Source organism: Pleurodeles waltl, chromosome 5 (assembly GCF_031143425.1).
Source record: "Pleurodeles waltl isolate 20211129_DDA chromosome 5, aPleWal1.hap1.20221129, whole genome shotgun sequence".
Classification (NCBI taxonomy): Eukaryota; Metazoa; Chordata; class Amphibia; order Caudata; family Salamandridae; genus Pleurodeles; species Pleurodeles waltl.
In genome coordinates, this window is record NC_090444.1 from 1199600649 (window position 1) to 1199617389 (window position 16741).

A 16741-nucleotide genomic window follows, 5' to 3' on the forward strand; every position below is an offset into this window, starting at 1 on the left:
GACTTGTTTGTTGGAGAGACTCATTGTAGGAAGCTGGCCTGGTGTCTGGTGGGTACCTATGGTACTTACATCTTATACCAGGTACCCCCTCTTAGTGAAGTGTAGTCAGTGTCTAGAAGCCATGCTCTCTAGAGGTGGCTGTTGATGGGCAGCCAAGGCTTATCTAGCAGACATGCAAAGCTCATGCAATACTACTGTAGTCACACAGCACTTACACACATGAAATAAAACACCCTGCTGTACAAAAATAAAGGTACTTTATGCTTGGAACGAATCACCACAAACTACTAGAAGGGTAACCCACCATTAGGAGGTAAGCAATACACTAAATATATACACTAGTAATCAGAAATAGGCATAGAAAAGGTTAGAAAACAGTGCAAATTGTAACAACCAATAGTGACCCTAGGGGGAGCACAAACCATATACTAAAAAAATGGACTGCAAATAAGGTGCCCTCACCTAGGTAAGTGAAATGTGTAGAGGGGAGCTGGGAACACTAGAAAACCACAGAGATAAGTAACACAGTACTCCCCAGCGACCAAGAATGCAGGAGTAAATCAGTGGATTTTCCCCAAATCACCTAAAAGGAGGAAAAGAAAAAAAAGAAGACACCCAGACAAGACTGTAAGAAAACCAGCGGTGAATTCCTGAAGAAAGGAGTCACAGTGAAGTCCAGGAGGAGTAGGAGCTGCTACCCACCCATCTGTAGTTGCAAGAGTTGGTCGACGGTGATGAAGAACAGGTCAGCTCTGGAGCTGGAGAAGAGTTCCTGGTGGAATCCGAAGATGTCCTACGCTGGAAAGAAGATTGCAGACGGATGTTGGGATTCCACCAACAAGCCTTGGCAAAGGCAAATTCACAGTTAGTGGAAATGTGGTGCTGCCGGGGACCAGCAAGGCCCAGGAGGACTCAACCCAGGAAGGGGAGTCATAGGGGACCCTCAGTGTTGCAGAGGGTCCACAGGAGCAGAAGCAACACAGGATGGGGGACACATGAGTCGCAGAAGAGGCCCAAGCAGTAATACAAAAGAGGATCCCACGCCACCGGAGAACCACGCAGGAGGTTGGGCTTTGCATGAATGAGTGCTGGGGGCTGGAGCTGTACGTCCCCTGAAGATCCCTTGGATGAGATTCAAACAAGCCTTGGCAGCTGCAAGAGACGCCGTGTGCGGGGTACTGTCTTGCATGGGAAGGCAAGGGCTTACCTCCACCAAAGTTGAACAGCTGGCAGAGATGACCAAAAAGACTACTCCGGACCACTACAAGTGATGCAGAATCCACGCAGCTCAAGATGAGGGGAGATCCATGCAGCTGGTCGTCGTTTGCTGTAGGTGCCTGCAGCTGCAGGGGAGTGACTCCTTCACTCCAAGGGAGGTTCCTTCTTCTTGTGCAGACTGAAGAGTTGCAGTCTTCTGAGGATGCACGGCGAGGGAAATGTTGCAAAGCTGGCAGAAGCCCTACAATGTTGCAGAAGAGTCCTTTCTTCTTGGAGGCAGCTTGTCGGGTCCTGGAGGATCCAGTCACAGTTCTGGAGACCAGAAGTCAAAGCTGAGGTTGCAGAGGAGTCGTTCTGGAATCTTACAAGCAGAATCTGAGGACCCACCCAAGAGAGAGACCCTAAATAGCCCTGAAAGGGGGATTGGTCACCTAACCAGGTAAGCACCTATCAGGAGAGGGCTCTGATGTCACCTGCCTGGCCTGACCATTCAGATGCTCCCAGATTTCCCTGCCAACCTTGGAAACAAGATGGGAGAACCTAGGGACCCTCTGGAGGAACTCTTGGCACCACCCCTTGGGTGGTGATGGACAGGGGAGGGGTCACTCCCATTTTCATTGTCCAGTTTTTCACCAGAGCAGGGACTGGAGGTCCCTGAACCGGTTTTGACTGGTTTATGCATGGAGGGCACTAAATGTGACCTTCAAAGCAAACCAGTGGCTTGGGGAGGCTACCCCTCCCAAACCAGTCACACCTATTTCCAAAGAGATAGGGTGTTACCTCTCTCTCTCTCAAAGGAAATCCTTTGGTTTTTTTTCCTGGGCTTGATCAGATCAAGCAGCAGGAGGGCAGAAACCTGACTGAGGGGTGGCAGCAGCTGGGCTGCCTGAAAAACCCTGTAAGACTGGTGGTAGCAATCCTGGGGCCCTCTAAGGAGCCCCAGAGTGCATAGAATCATACTTCCAATACTTGCAACAGTATTGGGGTATGATTCTGACATGTTTGATACCAAACATGCCCAGGTTTGGAGTTACCATTATGTAACCAGACATAGGTAGTCACCTATGTTCAGTACATGCATAAAATGGCGTCCCTGCACTCACAAAGTCCAGGAAAATGGATATGTGGTTTGTGGGGGCACCTCTGTTAGTGCAGGGGTGCCGTCACACACAGGTATCTGCACCCTGCCCTCTGGGCTGGGAGGGCCTACCATAGGGGTGACACAGTGACCTGGTGCATTGACCTGTAGTGAAAACGGGTGTATGCACCCATTTCACGTATGCTGCAATGGCAGGCCTGCGGAACCCTTTGCATGGGCTCCCTGTGGGTGGCAGAATAACTGCTGCAGCCCATAGGGATCCCCTGGAACCCCAATGCCCTGGGTCCCTAGGTACTATATGCTAGGGACTTATATGAGGAGACCAGTATGCCAATTGTTGGAAGAAAACAGTACAATTTAGAGGAGAGAGCAAAACTACTGGGGTCCTGGTTAGCAGGATCCCAGTAGATACAGTCACTTACACTGACAACCAGCAGAAAATGGGGGTAAGCATGCCAAGAAAGAGGGTACTTTCCTACTCTCATTAGTCAGTGGCATCCAAAATGTTATTGCAGGGCATCCAGCAAGGGAGGTTTATTTTTTCCGTAACAGGAATCTGAGAGTTATAAGTGGAAGTGAGGCTGTGATGTTCCCAGTTATGAGCTGGATTTCTCAAGTCTTGATAAGGATTTAAGGAGAAAGGATGATCCAGCCACCCTTGTGTTAAGGTTTGCTTAGTTTAAGAGGCATAGAGTGTGTCCCAGGTGTTGGATTGTCTGGTAATAACTGTTGGGTATTCCTGCAGTATGTGCTCTAACATCTCGGCATTGACAGCGCAAGCGTGGCTTGAGATACCACAATTTGTTTTTGCTATGTAGTGCAGTCCTAGACTAGGTTCCATTTGGCATCAGCCTTTACTTTGCTTCTAAGTTGCAGGAATCCATAAGGTAAGATCAATGCAGTTCCATAGTGGAGTCGTGGAAGACTGCTGGCACCTGGTCACCCCCAGCTTCATCCTCCTCCTTGTACTACCTTTAGAGTGAGACTTGGGGCAGCCTTATGTGTATTGTAGTTTAAATCGTTGGCAGACCCAAAATCCAATACACACCTCTATCTCCACTAAGGTCATTGTCTCCATCGAGCCCCAACATGGAGATGAACTGTCCTGTCAGACATGAAAGTCTCTGTGGTTGGTCTCTGAGTGTGGAGATGGGCTTCTCATAGGGAAAACAGATCTCTTTCATCCATGCTTCAGACATCAGGATGCTTAACAGGGCCCTTTGCTGAACAAACACATACAGATGCCATTCCATTCATCTACCTCGCCTACCCGATGTATTGATGACCCCGTGAGTCCAGACCCTGTTTCAATTTACCTTCTCGTTGTCTTTTACCGGGTATATCCTTTCACACTGGCAGATATTTGTTTTCCTCTAATTTTCATTCATGCCAAAACACATCCAAACTATAACAAGAGTCCAAATCACTTGCTTAGGACATTGCAACTTGCTAGACCTCCAACTCATTGTTTTGGGGATTCCTTCCTTTAAAATTCTACGTTCTTGAATACCTCCTTTTGAGAGTCTGCCTGACTTAAGGTTTTTCCTGGAATCAGGTCTTCCCTTAGAGGTATTAAATGGCATTCTGAATACTCTTACCCTTTTCCCTGACGTATTTTGTGTCCTTCCCAAATGCTTCCATTTCATTTTGAGGAAATGCCAATCTGAATCCGGCTTTATACAAGAAACACGCTGAAAGTAACAAATATCTGCAGCGAGTGCGCTTCTATCTCAGTTGTACTCCACAGTGTATAATATTCAGTCACTCAGTCAGGTACCAAAGGTTATCTTATTGGCAGACAGACTGGCTGCACATTTCATTCTGCATGAGGTGTACACAGAGAGGACCTGCTACAACACATGGGAAGAAAACGGTACGAATTCCATTGGTTTATGCGTATTACTCATTCCTGTTGAAATTGAACAGAATTGGGGTCGATTTAAACCGAAAAACATTTTCACAGCCCCTTTAATTGCCCTAAAAACGGTCTAAACTAAATCTGTCTCAATTTCAGTAGAAGCAAAGTTCCGTTCTGGAATAAAGATTTTTTTAAATAAGAAGTTACCCATGCTGTGGGAGCAAATACCAAACCCGTGAAGAGACCAGCACAAATTTCTACATAACAATTTCACAATATTGACAATACAATTACCTATTTATTGTGCTATTCAAGAGCGTTTCGCAAACTCACGACACAGTAGAAATTGTGACCTTAACTGGAATGTTAGTTTCTTGTCCCTCTGAAATGACCTTTCAACCTTGAAGAGTCATGACAGTCCGATCAGCAACACCAAGGAAATCCACAGAAATACCAGTTTTATGGCCAACAATCCTGCAATCGATGGTGACTGCATCATACCATTCTTCATGAACCGTGCCAGTGTCATGAAGCAACTTAGAAGAACGTCTGTGGACAATATTACCGCCATCCACTCTCTCTAACCCACTAGTTAAATGCCATTGAAACCTTCAGCTCCCATACAAAGTCGTCACTTAACACCTGTTCGAAAGGCTACATGAACTGATAGCGTTTACTGGCTAGAAAGAAATGAGACACACCTTGGTGATCGTTCTACCGTTTTTAAGATATAGCTTGTGAACTCTTGTTCAGTTAGTATTTATTCAACATGCACACTGTTCATTGTTCTCAAGAGTGTTTTACCAAGTTTGGAAATAACTGACAGTCACTTGATGATGGGGTTTTGGGTATGCTGCAGGTACAAAACAGTTTTCTCTGAAGCTGACAATTTTTTAATATGCATTACACAGAGAGATGGCACTAGCCCATCAATGAACTTCCTCCTGGTGTGTATTAAGGAGACACATTCCACCTCCATCTGTAAATGCAAAAACGTGGTGGGATTTATACAAAAGGGAATTCCATTTTTAGTACTTGTCTCCTCCTCCTACAAATCCAGGGATGCATTTTGGTTTTAGACAAAATCTATGAATAATTTGTGTGGCATTGATAAGTTCATGTTGTGTTTTTCTGTGTGTAGAACATGTCCGTTCCAATTATTCCTTTAAAGCTTTAATTGAATATAATGTGTAAAGGCTGTGAAACTTCAAAAGCTAATAAGTTAGTCAATTAAATTATACCAAAACCTGAAGAGTTTGTACTATTAGAAAAAAGGGATATGGAATTACCTTTAGTGCAACCTTTATTTTTCTCTTAATTTTAGGCCCTGTCAGACCTGTTATGCATTTGAGTGACACTCACATTTCTAACAATTGAGAGCTGCTCCACACATATACCAAACCCATTCAGTAAATGTTTGTATATCCCACCCCCAAGTGGGCCTCCAAATACAGAAATTAGACTTTTTCTGGATGCACAATATAAACAATATTCAGATTAATATTACTAGAAGGATTTGAACTTGTGTTTGAATGTTTTCAATCACAAACTCATAGACAAACAACATGTTTTAATTCTATTTTTTCAAGCTTTCCAGTTTTCTTCAGAACACCAGATAAATAATACCCTGAATTGGGCACTTGGTAATGGCATGTTACTATTAGTTTGTTTGCATGATTTAAGTCCTGAAAAATTGTGTTATTAATGTACAACACCTGGCATCTGGACAAGTCTGAAGATTAATGCAATAAGTAAAATAATTAGATATGATATTCTCACTTATACACCCCATTTGTTAATAATATTTTTGAGATGAGTATTGGGCATGAGCACCAATTAAAGGTATCTTGATATGTAAGAATGACGAGGCATGCAGCGTTCCTATATTTGGTCACACTTTCCTACAGGTCTCTGGTAATACACTCATTGTAAGCTAAAGATATGGTACTCTACTTGCAGTGTGCCCCACTGAAGATGGGAATCTTGATAGCATGAGTTATCACGAACTCAATATCAAGGTCTAAATATCGAAAAGGAAATAAGTTTCTATACATAGCTCCACAGATACGTAACTTGAAGACATATATATCTTCAAGGTACATAGATGTGGGGTTAAGGATAATAAATCTATACTTCCTCTTTTTGAAGACTGATGCTACTTGCAAAGGCATTGCTAAGCCACTGGTGGTTCCCTGACTTTCAGAGCAGTGGAAAGAGGAGGGCATACGTGGAAGGACTGAAGGAAATTAAATGTATATTAGAGTGTCTGACCGGTATCGTTCCTGTTTGACACATAAAGTGTCTAATGTGTAATGTCTAGTATGGCAGCCACAAAAGATCTTTTAGCCTGAATTTTGCTTTGCATGTATAAAGATGTACAGACCAGTAAATAATAAACAAGACTCAAAGCTCTGAGAGCAATATTGATAGGCAGGCTTCTTCTTATTCTTACCTTGGCTATCTAGTGAACTAAACTTTGTGCCTAATTGGGTAATAGTTTTGCTACATGTTCATGTATTACTTCATTTCTTATACTTTCTCTGTCAGAAGGCAACCAGGACGATCTATGTCATCTGTGCTTCCATCTCCATCAAGCACTGGAGGAAGGACATCTGCTTGGAAAAAGGTGCAAGAGGAGAGCAGTTATTCTGAAGACATTGTTCAAGCTAGTGGAACTTGGTTCAGACTTACTAGGCCTGAAACTGGCTAACCTAATACTGGCTGTGAGTTATTTATTTCTCTTAAACGTGTGAAATGCAACAGAATAGGATGGATTCATGAACTCAGTCATATAATGCTACATCAGATATTCTTTGTTTCTTTTCTCTTGCTATTTTATAATGTACATATACATGTACAGGCCAAATACCTTCATGGAAAGGTAATATGTGTACTGGATGAGTTTGTTCATACTGCCACATTTGCATATTGTTCTAATTTAATTTACGTCAACACAGTAACCCACACATCTGTCTCATCAAACCCCTTGGCTCCGGAGACCTGCACTCACTTAGTTCCCCTCCTTCTCCTTCTTTCCATCAGACAGGCACAATTTGTATGTGTTTCACTTTACTGCTTGGAGAGAAGCCTAGTAACATGCAGAATCCCTCAAAGAGCAATGAATTCTGAACTCTCTTGCTCTCTGCACTTCCTCTCACATCTCTCACCCTCTCTTGATCCAACTACTCTCACATCCCATCTTTTCTTTCGCACCATCCACTTTCTAACCCCATTTACTCACTCTCACCCCTAACACACACATTATCATCCATAGCCATATGCTGTCATCTCTAATCCAAACTCTCTACTCCTATATACAAACCTCTTATGGTGTATTGACTTTATAAAAATTGGTTGTGTGTATTTATAGATCACTAACCTGACTCAGAGGGCAGCTGGATTTGAAGTTACACTAAAACGTTACTAAAACATCAGTTTAAATAAATTATTAAACATTGTAGATATGGCCCACATGTTGAGCTGTAGAGAAACAAGGAGGCATTTTCAAAGGATATTAGGTCAAAACTTCAAATTGTTTATTTACAAATGTATTATTTTAAAGTTTTATTGGTGCTCCTAAAAATTTCAATTTGTAAAATTCAACACAAAATCAAAAAATTGGAAAATAGATGTCGAAATAAATCCCTAGATAGCCCTATGGGCAGGGTGCTGTGTATGTAAAAGGTAGGACATATGTCTTTATGTATTACATGTTCTAATATTGACAAACAGCATATTTCGTTTCTCACTACTGTGACGGCTGCTCCTCTCATAGAATTGCATTGGAAATGCCCTTACATATGTCTAAGGCTAAGTCAGAGATCTTTGAACATTTTGATGCCGGGACCCTCTCTCAAACCCTCTTAGGCATAAGGACCCCGTCCTCACAAAGAATTCTAGAAGCTGGTACTCTTTGTCATCAACAATCATAAACATCCTCAATTCCCACTGCAAATAATTTTTACAGTGAGAAAATAATATGAAACAGTGTTTAGCAAACCAAAGGTCAGTGAGTGGTGGGGCCTGGTCAAGGGTGTGTCATTTATGAGGAATTGGTGCGGGGCAGCACCGCAAGTCTTCTTGCTACACTGCCCTACCCCAGTATAAAAAGGCAGCAATACAGCATATTTATGAAAAACAGTGCATTCATGTCCTTTCCACCTACGCTGGCGCACAAATTGCTGCCTAGCGTGAATGTAGGCAGGATTGTTTTTGTGCAGGAAGGGGCACCTTCCTGAACAAAAACATCCTGAGAGGTATTTTCCTCTTTCCATGTGTGCTGTAGAATGCAACACACATGGAAAGAGGGAACAAATGAGGAGAAAGGAAAACATTTCTCCTCATTATGCCTGTGTAAGGGTTTGGCACTGCTCCAGTTTGTGATTTTGTAAATCTGGGGGAGCGTAAAAATCCATGGGTGTTGCATGGGAACACCCAGAGCAACACCCCTGGTACGCCTCCTTGACACAGAGTAAGGCAACGCAACGGCTTGCGCTGCTTTGACTTAAACCATATCTACGAGGCCATGCAAAGCCCCTTAGGGTTGCTGTGCGTTGCCTCATAGGTATGCCTGAGAGGCTTGTGCCACCGGAGCGTCAATAAAAGGGATGCACTGGTGGCACAAGCCTCTCATAAATATGCCCCAAAATATTCAGTACGTTTTTTGTAGGTCTTTCACCGTCAGGTAGCTACGTTTAAAATAACAGGCAGCTTAAAAGAAAAATAAGTAAAAGAAAGTGGTTACTCATTGGGAGATGCACTGTGGTGCATTATGAAACCTTTATTAGTTAATGCACTGCAGAGGTCTGTGTGTAACCAGACAGCCACAGAATTAAATCTTGGTTGGTACAGTGGAGAGTAGTGACTTGTGTATTCTTATTGCCACAAGGTCACAGCCTATGACAGAAAGCCCTAGGAATATGTAAGTCATTATTTTATATTTGCATTACACACTGTATAAGATAGGCCACAACAAAATGCACAAAAAAGGTTTAAGATAAAATGGTGTTTCCAAAATGTGGATTTAAGTAATACCAGACCATATGTAATAAAAAGAATTAACAGCTGTCCCTTCAGCACCTCCTCAGGGGTAGTAAGCACTATGTATATACAATTAAAAGCACACACTTCACAACCCAGTTGTTAACTCTTTGCACTACCACTCAAAAAGAACAAATCTTTGTCATCACCATGCTTTGAGTGATTCGATCAATTAAAGCCAGAACCGGCTCCAAAGTATACATTTGTATATTTTACCAGTTGCCGATCAACTTGTAACTCGCATTTTCATTTCATTTAGGAAGCAGGCACCCTGGCACAAAGGATTCTTTAGCTGTCTGTGCAGCTTCATTTCACAGCACAGGAGACTATCAATAAAAAGTTCAGCTGAAGCATTTTAATGATCAGCTGGGGGAATGCGCAACCCCCTTTCCAAGACTCCATGCCCCCCTGGGGGGTCGCGACCCACAGATTGAAGACCTTTGGTCTAAGTGGTATCTTTTGATCTATAAAGAGTAGCATGGGCATATTTAGTATGTCTGGAATGGTAGTGAGAAATCCTGCTTACTAGTGTAGACTCCAATCCATGTCAGAGTGACAGCTCCACTTGATGCCTAACGTCCAGACAGCCATTACACAGGAAGGGCTGGGTGTGACAGAAGAGGCGCCTGCATATTGATAGTCTTCCTGGGCTGGGGAGAGGGAGGGTCGTTCACTCCTTACATGTGAATAGACTGCTTCCTGACCTCACACAATGGACTGATTACCCCTACTGATGTCTGGAGAAAGGGCTGGGTTGAAAAGTGTTGTGCTTCACTTGAAAGGGCTCTTTTAAAGTTACCGCCTGAACAAAGATCATTTCTGAGTATACGTAGAAGGTTTGTAGCCCACTGATTGGTAGAGCACTTTTGGAAATGGGACCGAACCTCTGTCAGAAAGACTGCTGGACTCCACAAAGGACTCATCAGGATTGCTTTCTGTGTGTTGTGACCTGTGGCCAGCTGAGCCATAGGAAGGACTACCACTTTGCCCACTTTGCCTGCAAGGACCACGTCATGCTGGCCTGCTGCTTGCCCCGGCCTGGCATTCATCAGTTGTTTTCAGGGGCTGGGAGGTGTGCCCCCTTTCAATCCCTGTCTTCCACTTTGTTAGCACTGGGAGAGTGTTAGATGAGGTGCTGGAGGGCTACCCAGTGTTGAGGAGCTTGGAGCAAAGTTTTGACGACAGTGTCAGGAAAGCACTCTATGTCCTGAAAGTGTGGACAGAGGTGAAGAACTAGGCTGGTGTGCTCTTTGTCCATCACCTCGTAGCTTTCCTCTACTTTGCTGGTTTGTGGCCCTCTTTGAAAGGGGAGTGTGCCCTACCTTTGTGGTGTTCACATGCACCCCCCTGTTGTGTTTCTTTTTCTTTCAGCGAGAGGGAGGCCGTGATGTGAAGAAAGGTGGGAGAAGTGGCATCCTAGGGCACCCCCCAGGCTGCCATGGAGCAGCAGCACCGCCTGTCAGAAATACCCCTACCGGGGCCCCACCTCTGCAGAGGATAGAGGGAAACCAACATCACTTTGCATTTGCAGGCTCGGAAGGAACGAGAGCAGCATGCCTGATTGCTTTGCTGGTGGTGTCCACCTGAGGCCTCACTCTTGACAGACGCGCTCTCCAGCCAGAGGGAAAGCTCTTATCCCGGTCACTGCAGCAGTGCGAGGCCACCTTCCCCCTGGTAGGAGTGCCGGAGCTTTCATGTTCCAGGTAGCGGGTGCCTGGTGACCTCCTTGCTGTAGCAGATGCTGTGTGTGCCCTCCTCTCTTTTGCGTTGCCCTGGGGGAGGGGGTGGCATTGATTGTGCAGATAGCAGGATGTGTTGGTGACCATTAATGGAGGCCCCCGATCCTATAGTGTGTTTTCACTCACTGGATGACTTATAAAGGAAGTGCAGACGCGCTCTGGCTTTCATGTAGAAGGTGTTTTATGGTGATTCCTGTAAACAATGTATTTTTTTCCCTGTGGATTCTAGGCCCTTATGGCTTACGCCGTATTCACTTTGACATTATTGCCTTGCTGGGGTAATGGGCATATTTCAGGTTCTGCATTTCACGCATAGGGATGTTGTGTTCTCTAATGTTTTCCATGACATGAACAATGTACGAATATTTCATTTGAGTTGCATGATGATGGTCGGACAAGTGCCTGTTTGATACATCATTACTGATTTATTTCATGCTGGTCTATGATGTTTTATGTGCAATATGTGTTATTTTTATTTAACTGGTTGTGAAGTTAGTTTTTTGGTGTATTTATTGCGCTACTGGGTTGTGTGTGTGTTGGACAAATGCATTACACATTGCCTCTGAGAGCAACCCAGGGGGTGAGCAAGGGTTATCTTAGGTCTGTCGCTCCCTTGCCCTGACTTCAGTGGGAGTTACTGCCTGGCTGAAGTACCTACCCTAGCCAACCAGGAACCCCATTTCTAACATTCTGTTTTTCTTTGCATGGTCCTTATTGCAAAGCCAAAATGAAAACCTAGAGATTTAGCTCAGAGGGTGAGAAGCCTTCTTGGTTATTGAAGCCCGCTATGGACTCAGGAGTTTGGAGTGTGTTTACATTGGTGAACACAAACTCATTCTTTTTTTTTGGCTTTGAATTATGAAATTTGTGGATATCTATAGCTGATAACACTGTTGGATCTAACTGAGTGATGTTCGTGTATTGGTAATGATGTTTGTATTCATTAATATACTTGAAGTCTCATAGAATGTAACTTTTGACACAAAGAGTTGAGAATCTGAATGAGTACTTTTGTGCAAGTTATGTGCCAGCAAGGTGGGGTGTGAACCATTTTAAGACAGTATCTGTGTTCACCATGGAAGAGGAGAGAGTCTCAAGGAATTCCAGGTTGTTAGTGTTGTTAAAAGCAACTGATTTGTTAAGAAACACTAGGGGGTGAGAGCTACCATAGTTAGTAATCCTTAGAGCATTGTCTATCGTGAAATATGAATTACTGAAATATACACTCTCCTCATCCTGCTCTCTATCCTCAACATCAATTTCTTATGTCCCTTATCCAGTCTCTCAGCCTACACCATCCTTTTATCCTGGCATCTACTCTCACCCACCTTCAGATGTCCCATTTTCTCCACTCTCATACCCCTCTCACTATACACTATTCATAAAATCAAAGAAAAGAATGGCTTTCTTATTTTCTGCGCATTACATAAAAGTAAGCTTTAATTGAATTGGTAGCTTTTGCAATTAAGAACTTTCTTTGCATTGTTCTTAATATTCATCTACTCACCTCTAAGTATTCAATGACTAGTTAAAACATGTTCCTTCTTTTATTACCTTTAACTTTACTTGTATTGTCTGATGATTTGTGCTGTTCAATGAACAGTTCCAGATAAGGAGTAATTGGAAATCGTTAAGCGTTGTAATCTGTGTTTAGGGGCACTTATTTGAATGCTTAGGAAGGTTATCATCATGGAGTTCTTAAAGATGGGTACTCCTTTACGTATGACCTTGATTTGTTGTGGCAGTGGGTTAAGCAACAGTGCTTTGGATTTTGCAATGTTAAGTTTAAAGGCTGGTATGGTGTGGTAGGCTTCTAGGCCCTCAAAAAGAAGGGGCGTGGACATCAATGGTTCTGACAAGGATACGTTGGTATCATCCCCAAACATAAGTTTAAATGTACCAACCTCTTGCCAAATTTCCCTTATGTTATTCCTACTTCTAATTGCATCTGTCAGTAGCTCCAGGGTGAGTGCATGCAGGAGTGATGAGAGAGGGAATCTATCCCTAGCGGATACCGTGTACAGTAGCAGTGGTTGATGATGTAATGCTGTTGACCCTATTGTGGGCTCTTTTTGAGAGTTAGGTCCCCATAAACCACTTCTTGAAATGCAGTTAAATTTAGTGCATGGATTAACCTTTCCATGTATGTCCAGGTGACTCTGTTGCCTTTACTACTTTCAACACAAACAATAGGACGCTGTGACATTTACTTTGGGTGTGCTCTAGGATATGCAAGGTTTTCTTGTTGGTGTTGCTGCATTGAGAGCCTGGGACAAAGACGTTTAGGTCCTGGCCTACAATCTTTGGCAGGAGTGGCCCAACCGTGCTGCAAAATACTCATGAACAGATTTTTGTTCCTAATAAGAAGTGATATTGGTCTGTATAAGGTCACACCTATTCGGGTTCTATCTTGTGATCCAAACAGGTTTGGAAGTAGGTCTCTACTGCAAGAGATGGAACTGCTGCTTCTCTGTAGAGGGCCTGCGACAATTTGCTGAATGTTTAAGTTATTCTTCGTCATCACTAGCCATCTCGTGCTGAGTGTGTTTATAATTGTAAACTGAAATTGAAAAATTGGAGAAGAGTTTCTCTCTCATTCTGCGCCTATCTTTTTTGAGACGATGGGTCACCTCAGAACGCCACTATTGCCTCTTTTAGGGAATTAAGGATCCATAGTGACGCTTTGTCGCTAGTTGCTTTGCTAGGGTGTTTTAGGCCTTTGACATTTACACAAACTATCTTCAACAAGGAGTGTTATCACTTGTGTGTAATAGACCTCACTTGCATATTCATCTCTTCTTTCAGTTCTCATCTCTTCTCCTTGCATCCTCCCATCTTCAGTTGTCGTGCTGTGGTTTTCCCACCTGCCCTCCCATGTGAACAGTTCCTTTAATGACAAGTCGCTATCACCCCCTATTGGATGCCATCCTCCCTCTTTGATGTCTTCTTCCTTTCTACAGGCAGCAGAAGTCTTCAGTGCACCTCGCAGCGTCCCTCCAGACCTGTCTAGATGTTCTTGTCAGGCTTTATTTCGGAACATATCTTTGGTGATTAGTGATTTGGGTGATTAGTTCTCAGATAATCTCCTTTCCACACTTCTGGTCAGATGATTCCTTGAGAGCCTGTCCTGCTGTGGCACTTAAGGGTACCTTGACTGTCCTGTCAGGGTATAGTACTTGGGTTAAGTGGGTCCATTGCCACTAAGATGAGTCTTCCTCCTTCTGGGCTACTATGCCAATTGGGGATTGATGTGGGTCACCTCTCTTGGTATCAACTGTCCTGTAATGCGTCCTCAGAGTCTAGGAGCATCTCTCACCTTGGACCATCAGTTCCTCAGAGCTCCTACTTTATCCCCATCTGGCCTGTTACAGCAGGGCTGAGCAACACAGAGGTCCCTCCCACTTTTGACCAATCAGGTTGTGGTTTGGGGATTTCACCTTCTTTTCTCTGACTTCTCGCACCTTCTGGATCTCTAATCACATATTCAGCTGAAACTGCAGAAACGGTCACTGGCTCTCGGTTCCTTGCTCTTTGGACCGATGACGCTTCTGCAATCAGCCACTTGTCCAAGTCTGTTTGGCATGCCACTGACATTGGCTCTGCTGTAGCTTTAGCTCTACCTGCCTCTCATTCCATCTGTGCAACACTACCTTAAGTTTAATTTTATTATATTTCTCTCGTGTTTTGTGCTGCTCTCTTGGCTATTTCAGAGCCTTATCAGAAATATGCATTAGACACTTTCACATTCATTGACTTTTTAAAATGTAAATATAAAATTGCAGAACTGGTGCTGACTATAGGAAAATCAATATATTTCACAAAAGGGCCACTTGCTCAACTCAACCTGCCATGCCACTATGGCTCTACTTCAGCTCTAGCTGTTCCTGCCTTTCAATCTACCTCTGTAATACTACATTTGTTAAGTGTAATTCACCAGCTGACATGTCCTCTTTTTTGCATTGAATCTTGCATTAACTCACAACTTGCACCCACCGTGTTCTGATAATTATATAAAAGATGCTGTCACGTGCATGGCATTGAAGACTGTTAAAATTGTATTTTATTTAGAACTCTTAAACTTATTCCCTCCCTGGGCTGTTTACTCCAAAACTGATGAAAATGTCACTCACCACACTCTAGAAGAAGCAATTTATATGAATATGTCTGATGAGTCATTATCTGAACATGCATCACGTTGCTTTTTCTGACCATCAAAAATTGCTAAAATGCCACATAATCAACAGCTTTGTCACTAGTTCTTGGGTAGATCAAATGAGGTAATAAAAGCTCAGCCCGTCAACAATGGACTGTGCTCCTTATGGATATCTGGACTAAAATAATTTTGACGCATTAGCTCCTAAAAAAGGGACAATCAGAAGTCCTATCATGGTGAAAAGGTGGAAGTTTAAGGGCCAGATTTAGAGTTTAGGAGATGGGCACCTATGTCATGAAAGTTAGATTTTGCATCCGCTTTATTGCATGTGCATTATATGTTTTGGCACATGTAATCGCATGGCTGGGAAAACCATCATGTTTGTGACGGAGTACCGGTCTCCCTAATTGTAAATCAGGCCCTAATTTGGTTGGTGAGATGAAAATGTGAACCATGATGAAACTTGGGTTCATACAGTTGTGTGCAAAGATAGTCCATTGATACACACAAAAGTGTATGTCTCAAGAATATTAAGAAATTTGTCTATAAATCAATCAAGGAAAACTTTTCTTAACCGCATGATCGCTTGTGAAGGCATCCTGGTGCAGAGCTTAACAGACCCATTTCTCCCATAGACACCAGTTTACACAGTAAACAGACAGGTTTTGAGTCGCATCAGGAATTGACTGAGATCTACGGTCCTCCCAAGAGAATTTGGCAAGGCATTCTATACGTGAGACGCCTGTGCGGAGAATGCCTTACCGTTGGCCTGAGAGCGTCTAAATTTCATCTGCAGCAAAAGATTAGCCTCGCTTAATAGCAGTGGACCGATACCTAATGAACTTGTCCCGCAGGTACACTGGGCCAACTTTATAGGAAGCTCTGTGAACATTACAGAAATGTTTAAAGAAAACCCTTTCAGGCACAGGAAGCCAGTGAGAGTTTTTTTTATCTCAGAGGTTGGCGATGAATCGAGTGGGAGTGAGAGGGCCAGGCATACAGCATATATATACTAGAGAGGCGATTGATCAAATAGTCTGGAACAAGGAATTCCCTATATCTTACTGACTATGAATAGAGACTTGAACGTCAGTGATCTGTGTTCAGCAGGAAGGAGTGGTAATAACTTCTGGTGCACTTTAAGTAGTGAAAGGAAAGAGGATGCCAGCCCATTCACCTAATAGGCCAAGGATAAATCATTATCAAAGAAGAACCCCAGGTTCCTAACTACAGGTGATCCCATTGTGAGAAAGTCAGATTGAGAACGCCAGAAGTCAGGTGGGAGTTAGCGGGGCAACACAGGACCTCAGTTTTATCCTTATAAAGCTGTGGGAATTCATGGTTAGCAAGTTAGTGATTTTGTGGTTACACTGATGGAAGCTGTAATGCGGAGTAGACACCCTCCAATTCATTGATATTACACGTTGGGTGTTGTGTGCATGATTCATGTAGACCACCTCTCAATTACAAAATAGATAAGCTAGCAGCTAAAGTAGATATTAAATACAGTGGGACTCTGAGGCACTCTCTCTTTGGCACCACGAAACTCAGACTGAAATGGCGGAAGGTGAATCGCTAGATCTCTATTGTTGATAGGATGCACACTACCTTAAGGCTGTTCACTTTTATTCGAT

At 43.2% G+C, this 16741-nt stretch overlaps 1 protein-coding gene across 2 annotated transcripts in view; it reads left to right on the plus strand.

Moving 5' to 3' along the window:
• ARMC2 (armadillo repeat containing 2) overlaps positions 1-16741 on the plus strand; it is a 450139-nt gene that overhangs the window by 173903 nt on the left and 259495 nt on the right. For both annotated transcript variants that reach the window (XM_069235455.1, XM_069235454.1), the window contains exon 8: positions 6723-6898. In XM_069235455.1, coding sequence (XP_069091556.1) covers positions 6723-6898 — 176 coding nt within the window. The remainder of the gene's footprint in view (positions 1-6722; positions 6899-16741) is intronic.